This window comes from Dipodomys ordii, unplaced genomic scaffold (assembly GCF_000151885.1).
Source record: "Dipodomys ordii isolate 6190 unplaced genomic scaffold, Dord_2.0 Scaffold92, whole genome shotgun sequence".
Classification (NCBI taxonomy): domain Eukaryota; kingdom Metazoa; phylum Chordata; class Mammalia; order Rodentia; family Heteromyidae; genus Dipodomys; species Dipodomys ordii.
The window spans coordinates 3,936,418-3,952,013 of NW_012267308.1; the positions used below are offsets into that span (position 1 = coordinate 3,936,418).

Sequence of the window (15,596 nt, forward strand, 5' to 3'; positions counted from 1 at the left end):
CCCCTCTTCAACTCCACCTCCACTTTGCCCTCCCCCCTCCTCAGCCTCTCCCCCTCCCCCACCCTCCTCTCCACTGCCTCCAGCCCCTGAGGAGCAGGAAGAGTCCCCTCCTCCTGTGGTCCCAGCTACCTGCTCTAGAAAGAGGGGCCGGCCTCCTCTGACTGCCAGCCAGAGGGCAGAACGGGAAGCTGCTCGGGCCGGGCCAGAAAGCACCTGTCCTCCCACTCCAAACCCCAGCAGCACCGTAGGAGGCCCTCCAGAAGACAGTCCCACCGTGGCCCCCAAAAGTACCACTTTCCTGAAGAATATACGGCAGTTTATTATGCCCGTGGTGAGTGCCCGCTCCTCCCGTGTCATCAAGACCCCCCGGCGATTTATGGATGAAGACCCACCCAAGCCCCCAAAGGTGGAGGTCTCCCCTGTTCTGCGACCTCCCATTGCCACCTCCCCAGCTGCTCCCCAAGAACCACCACCGCCAGTCCCATCTCCACCGCGTGCCCCGACTCCCCCATCCACCCCAGTTCCACTCCCTGAGAAGAGACGGTCCATCCTGAGGGAGCCCACATTCCGCTGGACCTCACTCACCCAGGAGACGCCGCCTCCCCCACCCGCCCCTCCCCCAGCCCCATCACCACCCCCTGCCCCTGTTGCTCCCTCCCGGAGGCCGCTACTCCTTCGTGCCCCTCAGTTTACCCCAAGTGAAGCCCACCTGAAGATCTATGAATCGGTGCTTACTACTCCCCTTGGGGCTCCGGAAGCCCCTGAGCCAGAGCCTCCTCCCGCTGACGACTCTCCCGCTGAGCCTGAGCCACGGGCAGTGGGCCGCACCAACCACCTCAGCCTTCCACGATTTGTCCCTGTGGTCACCACTCCTGTTAAGGCCGAGGTGCCTCCCCACGGGGTTCCTGCTCCAAGCAGTGGGCAGCAGCCCCTCCAAGCCCTGCAGCCCCAGCTCCTGTCCCAGCCACTGCCTCCACCGCAGCCCCAAGCCCAGCCACAGTTTCAGCTGCAGCCAGCCTCGCCATCACCGCAGCACACAGCCGTACTGGAGAAGGCCCGGGCCACAAGCCTGGGTTCGCCACCACTGTCTGGGGTGGAGGAGAAAATGTTCAGCCTTCTCAAGAGAGCCAAGGTGCAGCTGTTTAAGATTGACCAGCAGCAGCAGCAGAAAGTGGCGGCCTCAATGCCGGTGAGCATGGTGATGTGGCCAGGCCCCTGGACCTGGTCCTTGCAGCTGCCTCCCGGGACACTCGCAGCGCAGTCCTTCTTCATCCCCAGGACCCTGTGCTGCTGCTCCAGCCCTACCCCGCCCTGTGCTGTTCCTGTTGCCCCTGACCCTGTTTATTCCCCTACCAGCTGAGCCCTGGAGGGCAAATGGAAGAGGCCGTGGGGCCCATCAAGCAGGCCCCAGACAGAAGTGGTCTCAAGTCTGAAGATGAATCATTGGAAGCTAAGAGAGAGCGAGCATCGGTATGCAGTGAATGGGGGGGTTCCTCTGAGGAAGGCTGGCCACAGAAGCATGGGGAGCAGTCCCCTGTACATACTCCCGGTTTCTCTTCTCCAGGGCCCTGAGTCCCCTGTGCAAGGGCCCCGCATCAAACATGTCTGCCGCCATGCTGCTGTAGCCCTGGGTCAGGCACGGGCCATGGTGCCTGAAGATGTCCCCCGCCTCAGTGCCCTCCCTCTCCGAGACCGGCAGGACCTTGCCACCGAGGGTAGGGGGCTATATCATGGGGACTGATGGCTGTCTGGTTTGGAAGAGGACCAAGAGCAAGGAGATAGCCGGAGTTTGGGTGGTGGGTGGGCTGGAGCACTAGCTGTAGGTTTGACATGGCCAGAACTCATGAGTGTGGGAAGTGTGGGTTGAGGGGAAGCAGGTAAGAGGTGGGACCCTGGTGGCCTCATGGCTCCATTTCTCATCTGCTGCAACAGATACGTCGTCAGCGTCGGAGACTGAGAGCGTACCATCCGGGTCCCAGCCAGGAAAGGTGGAAGCAGCAGGCCCTGGGGGAGACTTGGAGCCTGCGGGGTCTGGAGGCACCCTGGCCCACACACCCCGGCGCCCCCTGCCCTCCCATCATGGCAAGAAGATGCGGATGGCCCGCTGTGGGCACTGTCGGGGCTGTCTGCGTGTGCAGGATTGTGGGTCCTGTGTCAACTGCTTAGACAAACCTAAGTTTGGGGGCCCCAACACGAAGAAGCAGTGCTGTGTGTGAGTAGCTGCGGTACGGCCTCTTTCTTCCCCTTCCCTCCTGGCTTGTCAGCCTCTAGCCCTAGCCTCTCTTCCAGCCTCTCTTTCCCCCCTAAGAGCAGTGGGACTGGTATCCATGGAGAGCTTCCTCTCTTCCCCAGACCACAGTCCCCTTCCCTGGTGACATGCTGTTCCCCTCCTCAGATACCGGAAGTGTGATAAGATAGAGGCTCGCAAGATGGAGCGGCTGGCCAAAAAAGGTACCCAGGTTTAAGAAGCATTTGTTTGTAAGGCCTCAGGAGAGGTGTGGTGCAGCAGAGGCCCCGCCCACTGCCTTTGCTCCCTGCCCTCCATCTCTGTAGCTGCACACTTCTGTCCTTGTCTCCCAAAAGCGCTTTCCTATGGCTTCCACCCTCCTCTTCTGCTCCACTTCTTTCTGCCTTTCTTCCGTCCCAAGCATCCCGTGTCCGTGGCTGAGTTCAAATCCTACCAAGTCCCCTGTTCCCACAGGCCGGACGATAGTGAAGACGCTGTTGCCCTGGGATTCCGATGAATCTCCTGAGGCCTCCCCTGGTCCTCCAGGCCCACGCCGGGGGGCGGGAGCTGGGGGGCCCCGGGAGGAGGTGGGGCCCACCCCTGGGCCCGAGGAGCAGGACTCCCTCCTACTGCAGCGCAAGTCAGCCCGGCGCTGCGTCAAACAGCGGCCGTCCTATGATGTCTTCGAGGACTCAGACGACTCGGAGCCCGGGGCTCCTGCTCCACGGCGCCGGACTCCCAGAGAACATGGTGCGAACCACCGCTCAGCGCCTCTAGTTTGCTCTGCTGTGCTGGGGATGGAACCCAGGGCCTGGTACATTCTAGATGAATGCTATACCACTGAGACGCACTCTCCCAGTCTTGGGGCTCATTAGTCTCTTAAGAGAGTGGCTGAGGGCAGAGAAAGGGAACTGATGTGCCTGCTGCTCCCTGGGCTGGTTAAGCAGGGCTTAAAGGCCATCCTTGTGGTTTGTTAAGGAAGTCTGGGGTTGTAGAAGGAGGGGTAAGGCACCAAACTCTTCCTGTGTTTGCCTAGAGCTGCCTGTGCCAGAACCTGAGGAGCAGAGCAGGCCCCGCAAACCCACCCTGCAGCCTGTGTTGCAGCTCAAGGCCCGAAGGCGTCTGGACAAGGTCAGCACGGCCCACTCCGAGAACCCCCAGCCCTGTGTGAGGCGTGGCTCCTGCTCTCCAGGAGCTACCTGGCAAGTCAGGGTGACGGGCACACCCGCGTGCCGTGGTGTGTCCACACCTGAGCACAGGCCCGGGGGTGAGGCCCGCCCACCCTCCTCACCCACCCAAAAGCAGCGTGGGGTCTGGGCAAGAGGCAGGGCCCAGCAGGCTGGGGGTAGGCGGCAGGATGGCTTTGCAGAGGGGATGGCGCTGGCAGCCTCTGAGCCGCCCTCCTCCATCTCTAGGATGCTTTGGTCTCTGGCCCCTATGCTTCTTTTCCCAATGGCTGGACTGGGAAACAGAAGTCTCCCGATGGCGTGCACCGGGTCCGTGTGGACTTTAAGGTGTGTTGTGGGGGGCAGTGGTGTGCAGGGCCAGTTGGGAGGATTGTGTTCAGGTGCTTTGTAACCAGGGTTTTGCAGATAACTTGGCACATGAAACGAGGAAGTGGTTCAGATTGTAGTAAAAACTCAATGTATGGGGCTGGAAAGGTGGCTTAGTGGCCTAGCATGCATGAAAACCTGGGTTCGATTCCTTAATACCACATACACAGAAATAGCTGGAACTGGCGCTGTGGTTCAAGGTAGAGTGCTAGCCTTGAGCAAAAGAAGTTCAGGGACAGTGCCCAGGACATGATTTCAAGCCCCAGGACTGGCAAAAAAAAACGCCAAAAACCTCAGTGCATATCCTACAAAATTACACTAGATAGAAGGGGTTGGGTTGGGAGGGATGGAGAAGGCTGGAAGCATTGACATTGAACGGGATGAATTATATTCATAAACAGCCTTGTTGAATGGTAACAACGTGTATTTTTCTTTTAAACGCATAGTGATAACTTGTGCTTTGGTTGTTTCTGAACCTGTTTTCTCTGCTCAGGAGGATTGCGACCTAGAGAATGTGTGGCTGATGGGTGGCCTGAGTGTGCTGACGTCCGTGCCTGGGGGGCCGCCAATGGTGTGCTTGCTGTGTGCCAGCAAAGGCCTCCATGAGGTTGGTACATAGCCCTTTTTTCACAGACTCCAAGTCAGTCTCTGTGAGCCCCTGACTGGCAGGCTGGGCTCTCTCATCTGGGTGTAATCCCCTGGCTTCCCAGCCTCACACTGTGCCATCATGTGCTTCCCCCACCCCACTCCACTCCTAGTTGGTGTTCTGCCAAGTCTGCTGTGACCCTTTCCACCCATTCTGCCTGGAGGAGGCGGAGAGGCCCCTTCCCCAGCATCACGACTCTTGGTGCTGCCGCCGCTGCAAATTCTGCCATGTCTGTGGACGAAAAGGTCGAGGATCCAAGGTTCAGGCACTGGGCCAGCCTGGGCGGGGAGGCCTGGCATAGGGCTATCCATGGGCAGTAAGGTTGCATCGCTGTCTCACCACCCTGTCCCTCAGCACCTCCTAGAGTGTGAGCGCTGCCGCCATGCCTACCACCCAGCCTGCCTAGGACCCAGCTACCCCACCCGGGCCACTCGAAGACGTCGCCACTGGGTGAGACTGGAGCCCTCGCCTGGTTGGTGTTGGGGTTATTAGCCTCTCTTCTTCCTCTCCTCCCCATCCCAGGGCCTGCTTAAAACCAGAGCTCTCAGCAGGGGAGGGCTGGGAGTGCTTTGAGAATGTGACAAGAACAGCTCCCCCAAACTTCACTAGGCAAGATGTAGACAGAGTCCAGCTTGAAATTCCAGTCCTGGGCTCTGAGCTGAGGACCCCTTTGCCCTCTTGTCCCCCTCTTGCTCTCTTGTGCGTGTCTCACCCAGTCCCCTCCCCATCATTTGTTTCTCTGAGCCCTTTCCGGCCCATCTGTTGACATTGCCATGTTCCCCTAGATCTGTTCAGCATGCGTGCGCTGTAAGAGCTGTGGGGCGACTCCGGGCAAGAACTGGGACGTGGAGTGGTCTGGGGATTATAGCCTCTGCCCTAGGTGCACCCAGCTCTATGAGAAAGGTGGGACAGCACTGGGGGCGCAGGGGAGCAGGCCAGGCTCCTGATTGTAGGGTCCCATTGGGGGCCTATGTGTGTGCATGTGTGTGTACGCATGTGTGTGTACGCATGTGCGGAGCTGGGGTTTGAAGTCAGCCTTGCTCTTGATGGGTGGCTCTTGAGGCATGCCGCCAACCCTGTCTAGTGTATTGTAAACGGGACAGAGAGCCTCAGAAGGGCATCTGGGGGTCAGGCTTGGAAGCCACCTGGTTGGTTTCTGAAGCCACTCCCAGAACCTCAAGTCTTCCCGGGGTGTTCCTTGTGTGTTGGAGCAGTGCACTTGGCAAGGCCCTGTGCATGGTAGGGGCACTGGTTTAGTCCTCACTTGGCTTTTTGGAACTGGGAGGATGTAAGACAGGGTTGTGATGGAGGCGCCCTTCAAGGTGTGCTTGATCTTTGAATGAGGCCCAGGGTGGGGCCCCACCTGACTCTTCCCACTTGGTCTCTTCCTCTAGGAAACTTCTGCCCAATTTGCACCCGCTGTTACGAAGACAATGACTACGAAAGCAAGATGATGCAGTGCGCGCAATGTGACCACTGGGTGCACGCCAAGTGTGAAGGGCTCTCAGGTACAAGTTGGTCTCTGCCTGATGGGGGCTGCCTTGACCCTGGAGCGTGCACAGGTGACCATCCCAGGTGGTCTGCCTGTTCGGGGCGTCCTTATGCCCCCTGACTGCCTTCTTACCCAACTGTTGCAGACGAAGACTATGAGATTCTCTCTGGGCTGCCAGACTCCGTGCTCTACACATGTGGGCCGTGTGCAGGTGCCACACAGCCCCGATGGCGGGAGGCCCTGAGTGGGGCCCTCCAGGGGGGCCTGCGCCAGGTGCTCCAGGGCCTGCTCAGCTCCAAGGTGGCCGTCCCACTGCTGCTGTGTACCCAGGTCGGGGGGGCTCTGGGGCAGGTGGGGTGGCGCTGGGCTTGCTCTGCGCCTGGCGCAGGCCATGCTGACTGTCTTCATTTGTAGTGTGGGCAGGATGGGAAGCGCCTGCACCCAGGAGCCTGTGGTTTGCAAGCTGTAGGTCAGCGCTTTGAGGAAGGCCACTACACGTCTGTGGTGAGTGGACGTGAGGTGGGGGAGTGGCGTGAGGAGTGGGCAGGGTGTGGTCCTGACAAAGCCTCTTACAGCACAGCTTCATGGAGGACATGGTGAGTGTCCTGACGAGGCGCGCAGAAGAAGGCGAGGCCCCTGAGCGTCGGGCAGGGGCTCAGGTGAAGGGGCTTCTGCTAAAGGTGAGCTCAGCGCTGAGTAGTCCTGGTGGGTGGAGAGGCTCACTCACACAGTTTACACGCCAGGGAAGCCAGTTCTTCTCATCTTCTTAACCCCTCCCCAGCTGCTAGAGTCTGCGTTCGGCTGGTTCGACGCCCATGATCCCAAGTACTGGCGACGGAGTACCCGGCTGCCAAAGTGAGCAGGGCTGGGGAGCAGCTGGGACGTTGAGGAGTGAGGGCTAGCCCGGGATGAGGCGGGGCTGGGAGGCCAGGAAGGAGGGTGCGGGTGAATGTGGCTGGGGCAGCAGAGGCTGAAGCTGTGGAACCAGAGCTCACTTGCTTTACCTAGTGCCAGGTTGTTGTGGACAGAGTAGCGACAGTGAGCCAGTGAAGATTGTGCTCAACTTAAAGAGCCCACGTTTGGGTGGTGACCCAGGTGGTCAGGGCAGAGGTGGCGAAACCTAGGAGGTGTTGCCACGCAAGTCACGAGCTGGAGGGGAGTTCCAGACAGGGAGTGGAGCACATTCTTTGTGGAAGGGGGCACGAGAGGGTCGGGTTTGTTTGAGAGGAAGATTCCACGTGGACGGGTGGAGGCAGGTGCTGGGTGGGCAGGCCCCCTCCCAGCTGCTTTGGTGGACCATGGCAGGTGCTAACTTTGCCTGTCCACAGTGGAGTCCTCCCCAACGCGGTATTACCCCCATCCCTGGATCACGTCTATGCTCAGTGGAGACAGCAGGAACTGGAGACCCCAGAATCAGGGCAGCCTCCAGGGGATCCCTCAGCAGGTACTAGGAAGTGGGTGTTGGAAGCCAGCTCCTCTGAGATGGTAGGCCAGGTGCCCAGTGGTGACTCTTCCCTTCCTCGCTCCTTTCCAGCTGTGCAGGGCAAGGATGCAGCTGCATTCTCACACTTGGAGGACCCTCGGCAGTGTGCGCTCTGCCTCAAGTATGGGGATGCTGACTCTAAAGTGAGTGTTCCCCCGCGGAGCCCCTGGGGGAAGGAGGGGGACGAGGCTAGGGGGAGAGGGGCGAGGCCTAGTCTCCCCACCTCCATCCCGCCACTCCTCTGCTGCCCCCAGGAGGCGGGACGGCTCCTCTACATTGGGCAGAATGAGTGGACACACGTCAACTGTGCCATTTGGTCAGCTGAAGTATTTGAGGAGAACGACGGGTCCCTCAAGAATGTGCATGCCGCTGTGGCTCGGGGGCGGCAGATGGTGAGTGTGAGGCTGGACGTGTCCTTCCCCTGGGGGGTTAGTAACAGAAGCATTTCCCTTTTGTGCTCTTTGACCATAGTTTGGGCCCACAGCCTAGGCACTTTAGGTAGACTCTCTGCTTGAGCCTGTGCTGGTACTCTCCTCCACTGTAGCCCTCCTGTTGGGAGTGGTCCAGTTCAAATTCTTACTGTGTGGGGCCTGGACAGGTGTCCTGGGCACAGGACATCTGTGAGGACAGAGTAGGGCAGAGTGATGTAGAAGGAGCAAGTGCCACTCAGGACGCTCTCCCCACTCAACATGTGCACACAGCCCTCGAAGCTGGGGGAAGCAGTGCTGCCCAGGGCCAGGCCAAGGCCCAGGCTTCTCCGTCAGCAGCCCTTCCTCCCGCAGCGCTGCGAGCTCTGCCTGAAGCCTGGGGCCACGGTGGGCTGCTGCCTGTCCTCCTGCCTCAGCAACTTCCACTTCATGTGTGCCCGGGCCAGCTACTGCATCTTCCAGGATGACAAGAAGGTCTTCTGCCAGAAGCACACCGACCTCCTGGATGGCAAGGTGCGCCAGGCCCAGGGAGACCGTTGCCCTGTGCTCAGGCAGTGTCCACAGTCATTCCATCCTCACCCACAGCCTTGCCTCCTCCATTTGCCTCCCAGGAGATCGTGACCCCTGATGGGTTCGATGTTCTCCGCCGCGTCTATGTGGACTTCGAGGGCATCAACTTCAAGCGAAAGTTCTTGACAGGGCTTGAACCTGATGCCATCAATGTGCTCATTGGTAAGCCACTTGTCCTCCACCACTCCTGACCCCGCCAGCCTGCCTCCCCTCTCCTCACCTCTCCTCTCCTCTCCTCTCCTTGGTCCCTCAGGCTCCATCCGGATTGACTCCCTTGGCACTCTGTCTGACCTCTCTGATTGTGAGGGCCGTCTCTTCCCCATCGGCTACCAGTGAGGAGGGGCACTGCGGGGAAGGGGAGGAGTCATTGGGACCCCATCTTGGTTCTTAGTTACCCACTGCTCCTAACCCAAATGGTTCTATGCACGCCCATCAGGTGCTCCCGCCTCTACTGGAGCACAGTGGATGCTCGGAGGCGCTGCTGGTACCGGTGCCGGATTCTGGAGTATCGCCCGTGGGGGCCTAGGGAGGAGCCTGTCCACCTAGAGGCTGCCGAGGAGAACCAGACCATTGTGCACAGCCCCACCCCGTCCCCAGGTATGGCCCTGGGCTTGCCCTGTGAGCCTCCCTGCCCACATCCTCCTCCCAGAAACTGCAGAGCTGGCTTTGCTGGAAGGGCAGTAACAGAATTTACAGACCATGCCAGGGTGTGCCAGGGCATTTTATGGGAAGTGAAAGGAGAGTACCAGGCAGCCAGCCTGAGGGCAGTGAGGACAGGAGCAGCGCTCATGGCTCCCTGACTTGGGGCTTGGAGGTTGGCGCGTGCACCGCTGCCCTGTACTTGGGGGGCAGCTGTGTTCCAGCCAGGCAGGTAGTGAGTGCAGCGCTGAGAGCGGCATGGCACAGTGCCCAGGGTGGGCTTGTTGCAGGCTTGGAAAGGACAGGTCATCACAGGCCACATAGGACAGCCATGGGGCTTAGATGGCTGCTTCTGGCCCGGCTAGGCGAGAGTGGGCTTAGAGGCTCAGGAGAGCTTGTAAAGCCTGGGCAGGGCGGGGCAGTGAAGTGCGCCCAGCACCCAGGACTGGTGGGTTCCTTTGATGTGGCATGTGAGAGCAGGTGAGGAAAGCCGTAGGACTGGCCAAGCTGCAGAGCAGGCCTGACTATCGGTCCAGCCCGAGTGCCATGGCCAGGCAGGGAGTGCAGGGACGTGGGAGAGGGTGGAAGTGGTATGGGGGCCCTGACGGAGGATTTGGGGGGAATTTCAGAGTTTGGGGCCTGGGCCAGACGCCATCAACTTCAAATGGGAGGCCTTGATGGGGTGCTCTTCACCCCCAGTGTAATTCTCCTGCTTCTCCAGAGCCTGCAGATCATGAGGAATCCCCGCCAGATGCAGACACCCTCACCCCTGGAGCTGCCCAGCACCCATCACCCATCCTGAATCTGGATCCCCCCCTGCGGCTGGATGCCAGCAGCGCTCCTCCTCCAGCCCCCCGCTCCTTCTCAGGGGCTCGAATCAAAGTGCCCAACTATTCCCCCTCGCGGAGGCCCCTGGGAGGTGTCTCCTTTGGCCCGTTGCCGTCCCCTGGTGAGCCTAGGGGTGCATCCCCCCCCCAGGAGGGGGCCGGGAGGGAGGTAGGGGAGCGGCTGCCTGACACTGTCCTTTTCCCACAGGAAGCCCTTCTCTGACCCACCACATCCCCACAGTGGGAGACCTCGACTTCCCCGCTCCTCCCAGACGCGCTCGGCGGCCCAGCCCGCTGGCCCCCAGGCCCCCTCTGTCCTGGCGAGCCTCCCCTCCTCTGCGAGCCTCCCCTCCGCTCAGGGTGCCCACTCCTACCTCAGTCGTTTCGGCCCTCTCACCTACCTCAGGGGAGCTGGCTCCCCCTGGCCTGGCCCCATCTCCTCTGCCTCCCACCGAAGACCTGGGCCCGGACTTTGAGGACATGGAAGTGGTGTCAGGACTGAGTGCTGCCGACCTGGACTTTGCAGCCAGCCTGCTGGGGACCGAGCCCTTCCAGGAGGAGATTGTGGCCGCGGGGGCTGTGGGCAGCAGCCATGGGGGCCCCGGGGACAGCTCAGAAGAAGAGGCCAGCCCCACCCCTCGCTACATCCACTTCCCTGTGACGGTGGTGTCCAGCCCCGCCCTCGCCCCTGGCCCGATCCCTGGAACTCCCCGAATTGAGCAGCTGGATGGAGTGGATGACGGCACGGACAGTGAGGCCGAGGCAGTCCAGCAGCCCCGGGGCCAGGGCACACCGCCTCCAGGGCCCGGTGTGGGCCGAGCTGGCACCCTGGGGGTCGCAGGGGACAGAGCCCGGCCGCCTGAGGACCTTCCTTCAGAAATCGTGGATTTTGTATTGAAGAACCTGGGGGGGCCTGGAGAGGGGGCTGCTGGTCCCAGAGAAGAGTCACTTCCCCCGCCACCTCCTCTGGCCAATGGCAGCCAGCCCTCCCAAGGCCTGCCCCCCAGCCCGGCCGACCCCGCCCGGACGTTTGCCTGGCTACCAGGGGCCCCTGGGGTCCGGGTGTTGAGCCTGGGCCCTGCTCCTGAGCCCCCCAAACCTGCCACCTCCAAAATCATTCTTGTCAACAAGCTAGGGCAAGTGTTTGTGAAGATGGCTGGGGAGGGCGAGCCCATGCCTCCCCCAGTAAAGCAGCCCCCTCTGCCCCCAATCATCCCTCCCACCGCCCCCGCCTCCTGGACTCTGCCCACAGGGCCCCTGCTCAGCGTGCTGCCGGTGGTGGGTGTGGGGGTGGTGCGCCCCGCACCGCCCCCACCCCCACCCCCAACCCCACTCACACTGGTGTTCAGCAGTGGGCCCCCCAGCCCACCGCGCCAGGCCATCCGCGTTAAGAGGGTGTCCACCTTCTCGGGCCGCTCCCCACCCGCACCTCCCCCCAACAAGACCCCCCGGCTGGACGAAGAGGGGGAACCCTTGGACGATGCCCCTCAAGTTCCAGGGCTTGGGAGCAGTGGGTAAGCAAGTCGGCTGAGGTGGGAGCGGCAAGGGAAGGGGGGGGCGCACTGCAGCTCAGCTCAGTCCCGTGGCTCCTCCGCTAGGTTCAGTCGAGTGAGGATGAAGACGCCCACAGTGCGTGGGGTCCTCGACCTGGACCATTCTGGAGAGGAGAGCCCAGGGTGAGTGGCTGGGCCCCGCTCCTTGTGTGTCCCGGGGGACCCCTGTTCTTCTGCCACCTCATGTCTCTCCTTGCAGGTCCCTCCAGGAACGCTCCCCTTTGCTGCCACTGCCAGATGGGGGCCCCCCGCAGGCCCCGGAGGCCCCCTCAGACCTGCTGCTCGAGTCCCAATGGCACCACTACTCAGGTAAGCCCACCTTCCTGCCTCACCACCTTCCGCACTTGGTCACACCCCAAAACCACGCAGAAGCAAGGCCCATCGGAGACTGGACGCTAGTCACTGAGCTAGCCCGTGACACAGGCAGACAGACATGGAGATGACAGCCGGCTCCTGTGCCTCAGCCCGTGCGGCCCACCTGAGGGCCTGGGAGCGCTTCAGACCTGGCCCGCAGGGTTGGAGGTAGCAGCGCTACCAGGGAACCCAGAGAGATTCCTCTATCTGGGGGTGGGGCAGATGAACAGAGCACCCCAGAGGGTCAGGGCAGAGGTGGTCAGCTGCCCTCAAACCCCACAGGTTCCAGGTAGGGGTGTGTGTGAGGAAGATGCTGAGAGTGTAGTTGGCATCATAATGTGGGCTCTGGTTGCTGAGGAGCCCTGGGCATTGGAGAAGAGGGGCAAAGTTGGCTGGCTCAGCAGGCTGGGGTACAATCCCACCCCAGTGTTGGGACATTTCCCAGCACATAATGCTAAGCTGTGACTGAAGAAGCAGACTGCACCGTGCAGGGCAGGGACAGCCTGGAGGGGTGGTGGTGACCACATGGAGCTGGATTGGATGTCCCTAGTGCAGCCCACAGTGGGGGCTGTCCAAAGAAGTCTGTGCTCAGTGGGGTCCCACAGTCAGCACCCGCATCTACACAGCCTGTTCTCCTCCATGACCCTACACCGTCCTTTCTCTTCTGGCCGGGCCCTCGCTATCCACCGGGTGCCAGGGCCTTGGCCTTCATTCCATGTCTTCTCCCTCTCGCTCCTGGCTTCAGGCCTCTAAATCCTGACTCCAGCCCTAACCAGTCCCTGGACTTGGGGCTCCTGGTTCTGCTGCCTCCACCAGCAAGGTTGCACTCAGCATGTCCCCACCTGAGGCCTTGACCTTCACCCCAAACTTGTTATCCTTTGCCCTGGCCTTCCCAGTCAATGGTAGTTGTTCCCCTTGTCCGTTCAAGGTTGTCCTTGACCACTCCTGCCACACCCACACTCCAGCAGCCAATGCTGGCTGCTCCATCTAAACTGTACTCCCTAAGCTGGGCATGGCACATGCCTGTAACTCCTCTGGAGACTGAGGCAGGCAGATTGAGGTCAGCCTGGGCAACATAAGATCCTGTCTCTGTGAACTCCAAAGAAATTCCTTTAAGTAACCTAAATAGTATCTATTGTGTTCTTGGATCCATTCGGGTGCATCTATATATTTGTAATAGATTTGTAACATAGGAATGTACCCTGTATAGCCCTGAGGGGTGCTTCGACAGTAGAGGGCTTGCCTGGCACACAAAGGACCCTAGGTTTAATCCCTAGCACTAAAGGAAAAGAATATCAGTGCGTCCGCAAAAACACATCGACAAGAGCTGAAATCCATGAGGAAGACCAGTAGCAGGCAGATAGGGTTAGGATAGACTGGTTTTGAGGGAGTCAGTTGGTGTGACCTGCAGTACTGTGGCACTGTGCTTCTGAAACTACTTTGTGGCTCTAGAAGGTGATGTGCCTATTCTTCCCTGATGATTGTGACTAGGTGAGGCCTCCAGCTCAGAGGAAGAGCCTCTGTCCCCGGAGGACAAGGAGAACCTGGCTCCCAAGCGTGCCGGCCCGCACCTGCGCTTCGAGATCAGCAGTGAGGACGGCTTCAGCGTGGAGGCCGAGAGTTTGGAGGGTGAGTGGGGGGGGGTGGCTGAGAGGGAAAGTGTCCCATTGACCTTGGGCTGACCCTGCTCTGGTCACACCCTCACCCCAGGGGCCTGGAGAGCTCTTATTGAGAAAGTGCAGGAGGCCCGAGGGCATGCACGCCTCCGACATCTTTCCTTCAGTGGTAAGTGGGCTTCCCCCTGGGGTGCCTGGGTGATCCCCAAGGGCAAGGCGGGGCCTCCACCCTCCCTTTGTCCTCCACTCCTCTCAGGAATGAGTGGGGCCAGGCTCCTGGGCATCCACCATGATGCTGTCATCTTCCTGGCCGAGCAGCTGCCAGGGGCTCAGCGCTGCCAGCACTACAAGTTCCGCTACCACCAGCAGGGAGAGGGTCAGGAGGAGCCACCCCTAAACCCCCACGGGGCTGCCCGCGCTGAGGTCTATCTCCGGTGAGAGGTTGGGGAACCCCATGGGAATTCATCTAGACAGAAGCCAGGTGACAATAGCTCAGGCCTCTTGTCCTAGGTATCAACAGGCTGAGATCTGAGGATCTTGGCTTGAAGCCAACCCAGGGAGGAAAAGTCTTGAGATTCTTACCTTGAATTAACCACAAAAGGCAGGAAGTAGAGCTGTGGTTCAAGTGGTAGAGTGCTATCCTTGAGCAAAAAAGCTCAGGGAAGCTGGGCGCTAGTGGCTCACTGTAAACTCAGCTACTCAGGAGGCTGTGATCTGAGGATGGAAATTTCAAAGCCAGCCCGGGCAGGAAAGGCCATGAGACTCTTTGTCTCCAATAAACCACCAGAAAACTGGAAGTGGTGCTGTAGCTCAAGTGGTAGAGTGCTCGCCTTGAGCTGAAGAGGTGAGGGCAAGCTCCTAGGACCACAGTTTAAGCCTCACGACCGACCCAAAAGAAAAAGAAAAAAGAAAATAGACCAGTTGTTTCTAGAGGCACACGGCAAGCAAGCACCCCACCCAGTCCCCCTCAGCCAGGTGTTAGCAGCAAGTGGAGCCTGGGTCAGAGTGGGCAGGCATCATCTCCCTGAAGGACAAGCTGTGACCCTCGCTCCTTCCTTCCCTTCTGCAGGAAGTGTACCTTTGACATGTTCAACTTCCTGGCCTCTCAGCACCGGGTGCTCCCCGAGGGGGCCACCTGCGATGAGGAAGAGGATGAAGTGCAGCTCAGGTCCACCAGGTGTGGAGGGCAAGCTGGGGTGAGAGGGTTCTCAGGCAGGTGGGCAGGGGTGCAAGGGCACCATCCCTGGAGACAAGCCTATGACACTGCCGTCCGCCACCAGACGTGCCACCAGCCTGGAGTTGCCCATGGCCATGCGTTTTCGCCACCTCAAGAAGACGTCCAAAGAGGCTGTGGGGGTCTACCGGTGAGTAGGCTTGGGTGAGTGGACAGATGCCCTGTGGAAGGCTGCCCAGTGGCCGCCCTGCCTCCTGAGCGCCGCTTCCCCCCCCATCCTGCAGGTCGGCCATCCATGGGCGAGGCCTGTTCTGCAAGCGCAACATCGACGCTGGCGAGATGGTCATTGAGTACTCGGGCATCGTCATCCGTTCCGTGCTGACGGACAAGCGGGAGAAGTTCTACGATGGCAAGGTGGGCACCCTGAGCCAGTGGGGGCATGGGGTATGTGGCAGGTGGGTCTGCGTGGCAGCGCCTCACCTCCGTGCCCATCCCCTAGGGCATCGGGTGCTACATGTTCCGCATGGATGACTTCGACGTGGTGGATGCCACAATGCATGGCAACGCTGCCCGCTTCATCAACCACTCGTGTGAGCCCAACTGCTTCTCGCGTGTCATCCACGTGGAGGGTCAGAAGCACATTGTCATCTTTGCCCTGCGCCGCATCCTGCGTGGGGAGGAGCTCACGTACGACTACAAGTTCCCCATCGAAGATGCCAGCAACAAGCTGCCCTGCAACTGCGGTGCCAAGCGCTGCCGCCGCTTCCTCAACTGACAAGAAGCTCGCCATGGCTCCAGTCCTCCCAGAGTGCCTCCCTCCTCCCTCCTGCTCAGGGCGGAGTGGGGCACCCCGGCCGGGCCCTGCATCCACCCCACCAGGCTACCCAGCCATCACCCCCTTCCCGCCCTGGGGACCCAGGATGTAGATACTGTACAAAGGTTTCTAAATCCCTTCTTTTCTATGCACTTTTTTATTTAAGAGGGGGGGGCTTCCAGGTGGGAACCCCTCACAATAAAGTCTGTCAATGTTTGGA

The 15,596-nt window shown here is 60.4% G+C and overlaps 1 protein-coding gene across 1 annotated transcript in view; it reads left to right on the forward strand.

Moving 5' to 3' along the window:
• Positions 1 to 15,596, forward strand: part of Kmt2b (lysine (K)-specific methyltransferase 2B) — an 18,321-nt gene extending 2,725 nt beyond the window's left edge. Inside the window, exons 4-38 of the mRNA XM_013026282.1 lie at positions 12 to 1,189; positions 1,357 to 1,470; positions 1,565 to 1,715; positions 1,933 to 2,212; positions 2,396 to 2,451; positions 2,702 to 2,977; positions 3,264 to 3,358; positions 3,643 to 3,741; positions 4,274 to 4,387; positions 4,539 to 4,685; positions 4,781 to 4,876; positions 5,212 to 5,329; positions 5,821 to 5,934; positions 6,064 to 6,248; positions 6,333 to 6,422; positions 6,494 to 6,598; positions 6,700 to 6,773; positions 7,247 to 7,362; positions 7,453 to 7,544; positions 7,656 to 7,793; positions 8,184 to 8,342; positions 8,441 to 8,561; positions 8,653 to 8,731; positions 8,836 to 8,996; positions 9,760 to 9,987; positions 10,074 to 11,379; positions 11,464 to 11,541; positions 11,618 to 11,727; positions 13,264 to 13,401; positions 13,483 to 13,557; positions 13,645 to 13,822; positions 14,458 to 14,565; positions 14,669 to 14,752; positions 14,847 to 14,976; positions 15,062 to 15,596. Coding sequence (XP_012881736.1) covers positions 12 to 1,189; positions 1,357 to 1,470; positions 1,565 to 1,715; positions 1,933 to 2,212; positions 2,396 to 2,451; positions 2,702 to 2,977; positions 3,264 to 3,358; positions 3,643 to 3,741; positions 4,274 to 4,387; positions 4,539 to 4,685; positions 4,781 to 4,876; positions 5,212 to 5,329; positions 5,821 to 5,934; positions 6,064 to 6,248; positions 6,333 to 6,422; positions 6,494 to 6,598; positions 6,700 to 6,773; positions 7,247 to 7,362; positions 7,453 to 7,544; positions 7,656 to 7,793; positions 8,184 to 8,342; positions 8,441 to 8,561; positions 8,653 to 8,731; positions 8,836 to 8,996; positions 9,760 to 9,987; positions 10,074 to 11,379; positions 11,464 to 11,541; positions 11,618 to 11,727; positions 13,264 to 13,401; positions 13,483 to 13,557; positions 13,645 to 13,822; positions 14,458 to 14,565; positions 14,669 to 14,752; positions 14,847 to 14,976; positions 15,062 to 15,337 — 6,869 coding nt within the window. The 3' untranslated portion in view covers positions 15,338 to 15,596. The remainder of the gene's footprint in view (positions 1 to 11; positions 1,190 to 1,356; positions 1,471 to 1,564; positions 1,716 to 1,932; positions 2,213 to 2,395; positions 2,452 to 2,701; positions 2,978 to 3,263; positions 3,359 to 3,642; positions 3,742 to 4,273; positions 4,388 to 4,538; positions 4,686 to 4,780; positions 4,877 to 5,211; positions 5,330 to 5,820; positions 5,935 to 6,063; positions 6,249 to 6,332; positions 6,423 to 6,493; positions 6,599 to 6,699; positions 6,774 to 7,246; positions 7,363 to 7,452; positions 7,545 to 7,655; positions 7,794 to 8,183; positions 8,343 to 8,440; positions 8,562 to 8,652; positions 8,732 to 8,835; positions 8,997 to 9,759; positions 9,988 to 10,073; positions 11,380 to 11,463; positions 11,542 to 11,617; positions 11,728 to 13,263; positions 13,402 to 13,482; positions 13,558 to 13,644; positions 13,823 to 14,457; positions 14,566 to 14,668; positions 14,753 to 14,846; positions 14,977 to 15,061) is intronic.